Source organism: Nuphar pumila, chromosome 1 (assembly GCF_984573655.1).
Source record: "Nuphar pumila chromosome 1, dmNupPumi1.hap1.1, whole genome shotgun sequence".
NCBI lineage: Eukaryota > Viridiplantae > Streptophyta > Magnoliopsida > Nymphaeales > Nymphaeaceae > Nuphar > Nuphar pumila.
This window is the reverse complement of record NC_143249.1, coordinates 16,638,961-16,642,253: the sequence shown is the minus strand read 5'-3', so window position 1 is coordinate 16,642,253 and position 3,293 is coordinate 16,638,961. Positions and strand designations below refer to the sequence as shown.

At 42.6% G+C, this 3,293-nt stretch overlaps 1 protein-coding gene across 1 annotated transcript; it reads right to left on the bottom strand.

The window, feature by feature from the left end:
• Positions 1–2,258: 2,258 nt before the first annotated feature.
• Positions 2,259–3,016, bottom strand: LOC149848145 (ethylene-responsive transcription factor 3-like). Its single transcript, XM_090020359.1, has one exon. The coding sequence runs from the start codon at positions 2,881–2,883 to the stop codon at positions 2,389–2,391; it is 495 nt and encodes a 164-aa protein (XP_089876485.1). The 5' UTR covers positions 2,884–3,016; the 3' UTR covers positions 2,259–2,388.
• Positions 3,017–3,293: the final 277 nt, after the last annotated feature.

The following is a 3,293-nucleotide window of genomic DNA, read 5'->3' as shown; positions in this document are numbered from 1 at the left end:
CATATATCACCAAAGCTCTTTCATATGCATGTTCCTTTCAAGTTTTCATGTGGACTTTGTAAGTACTGCAAGGGACTTTTAATATTTTTTACAAAATTATTTAAATGTCTATAATTGATGACAACTAATGCATCAAATCACAGTCCTAATTTCATATGGTTGTACATCCTCTTGTTTAGCTACCAAATGTTAGATCTAACAATATAGATATGTTTAACATGGTTTGTTTATTTCCCACAAGAAAAAAACAAGTTTTATGTACTAGTTACTATATTTAATTATATACAATACACCACAAGATTGGGTTTTCAAGGTGGCAAAAAATCAACAGCTCACCATGAAAATAAGGATGGCTAAAAGTGGTCCAAAACATCTTTGGGGTCAACCTTTTCTTCATATAGGAACCGGAAAACCACCCCGGAGGAGAGTAAACCCCGGCGCACCCCTTGACCCCAGGAAGCCACCGGCTTCGGCTTACACAAGGAGAATAACGCCCGTGGGAATCGAACCCGATTGCGCGTCTAACAGTCTAGACCCGTTCCAACTGTGTTTAATACATTAAATTAATAAATAAAACATGCTAAATACAATCCAATGTCTATTTTTAGATTCAAGAGATTAGTTCTATGTAAATCAATAATATACCAACATGACTAATGGTACTTCAATACTACAATAGATGTACGACAATTGCTTTGGTACTCGATGCACTAATGCATCAAGTGTATCGGTGTAGAGCTCGTTTCAAAAATCATAAATAAAATTATCGATTGTTTAATAAAAACTCATCCTAATTGCTTGGGGAACTCTTAACATTTCTAGTATAAACTTGTTCATATTACATTATAAGTAAGTACCAAACTAGTTGGTAGTTCTTCATAAAGACAATCTTATTACTATGAAGGCACTTCATGTTATTCTAAAAAAGCTATAAATTAGAAAAGCTTTGGTTCTAAGTAAGGTTGGGAATCGGCTCATGTTCAGCTCACCAAGAGCTCGTTCATACTCGTAAAATAGGCTCGGTAAGCTGAATATAAACAATAGATACCCAGCTCAGCTCGGCTAATATAAGCTAAGCTCTTTAGGTAGTAAAAAATATATTTATATGTCTTTTACATGTATTTTTTTTTGTAATCCTCCCTCTTCCAGCTCTAAAACAATGTATTTTTTTCCATAAACAAGCCAGTTTGAACTCAGCTCATTTAACTCGATCTGATTAAGTGCTCCAAGCCTCCAACCCAGCTTGACTTGCCACATTAATGAGCCAAGCTTGAACACTTCAAGTTCATCTTGGTCAGCTCATTTATCAGCCCTACTTTTAAGTGCCTTAGCTTCTATATATATATATATATATATATATATATATATATATATATATATGGAGTGGTATGGGTCACTTAGATGGTTGTAGGTATTTTCTGACTAATCGGATGTGGTTGTTCACTGCTTGGTGAGCCGTTTGGCAAATGGCCAAAGACCGACCTCAGTTGGCTTTGACTCATCTTCGTCGGTTGTCCTGCCGTTCTTGTAAAGCTAGGTGTCGATACCTCATCGCCCTTAGCTTTATCTATTTATTCTGATAAAACCTAGTTTACTTTTTTCTCAAAAAAAAAATAAATGGTACAAAAATGCTTTGGCTTGAATTCTTTCAATGAAAAAACTACCATCTTTTCCTATTACAACCCTTTTTTTTTTAAAGGCAAGTTGGGGTTAGGCAGACCCCCACCAGTTATTATTCACCGTACCACTGGGTTTTGAACCTGCAACGTCCCACCACAAGGAGACGTGCACTGACAGCTAGGATGAAGGCTCATCACATGATACAAAATTCATTTCCGCGTAGATCACGTGTAGGCTCCGATTTAAAATTTTAAAAATAATGTGAAAAGGAGATGATATCTGGTCAATAGTTTCGAACTCTCGTTAGTACCAAATATTCGCCCCATTTATAAGTTTTTCATTTAAAAAACACAATATATCGAGTTCATACTGAAATTTGTGTATGACAGACCCGTTATTCACCAAACTTTAAACTAAACCTACCTAACTTTTTTAACCATTGTCAGATTCGAACCTGAGACCCCTCCTTGCTTGGTTATGATAGTGTGACATAACCATCTAGCTATTGTGAAAGCTCAACATTACCATCATCAACCTCCACCGAAGACTTCCGACCAGCCTCTACAACACCGTTCACACGTATGCATTCGCACGCGCGCACACACACACAAAAATTGTTCAGAGTTCAGAGAGAGAGAGAGCACCAAGCCATAAAGAAGATCATATTAAACATCCAAAAACCAGAAACCATACTAATAGGATTCACTAGACCCACAAATTATTAAGATGGTCCCAAACAAGAGAGAGAGATAGAGAGTGGTGGCGCGGTTAGAGGCAAAGTTTGACGTTCAGATCACCAAAACCACAGTCAGGAGGAGGAGGAAGGTTCAGATCGAACCGAAACCCAAACCCACCGGACAAGGCGTCGTCGTCGTCGTCGTCCACCACCACCGAATCCGACGAATCGCAGTCGCTCTGGCACCCGTCCCCAGTACGAGACGCCAACGAACGGTTCGCACCCGTCTCGGATCTAACCCTCGATGGCCGCCTTCCCACCGACTCGAGCGTGCTGCTGAGGCTACTGCACGTCGGAGCCCGGTCGTTCGACGGGAAGTTGGTCCTGGCCGACGGGCCACGGAGGGAGAGGGCGGCCGCGTCGTAGGCCCGGGCGGCGTCCTCCGCCGAGTCGAAGGTCCCGAGCCAAAGCCGAGTCTTTCTGATAGGGTCACGGATCTCGGCGGCATATCGGCCCCAAGGCCTCTTCCTCACTCCTATGAACTTGCTCTCCGACTCCGCCACAGCCGCTCCTCTCCTCTTCCCCATCGTCCGAGAGCCTCGCTACGCGCTCCGGAAAGCGCCGCCGGAAAAGTTTCCGACCGGCGTTCCGTCCTCCCTGTATTCGCTCGCTTCGTTCCTGGTCTCCGATGGTGGGTAGGTCTCGAACGTCCCCCCACCCACCCCTTTATTAACAAGAATTTGGGGGTGTAACCAAGGGTACGAACAATCTTGGAAATGACTAAAATGTCCAGTGATGATCCACATGCTTCCAGACACATCAACATTTTTTAATCGGATTGGACCTGAAAATATAGGTCCGATCATGGTCCTACATATCTAGGCATGGCAGTGGACCAGGGCGGAGGTGGGGGACAAGGTCTCCACCCCTGCTCCGTCTCAAAAAAAGTTTACGTCCCCGTGTCCTATCTCCTAATGAGCTTAGGTTGTGTTTGAGA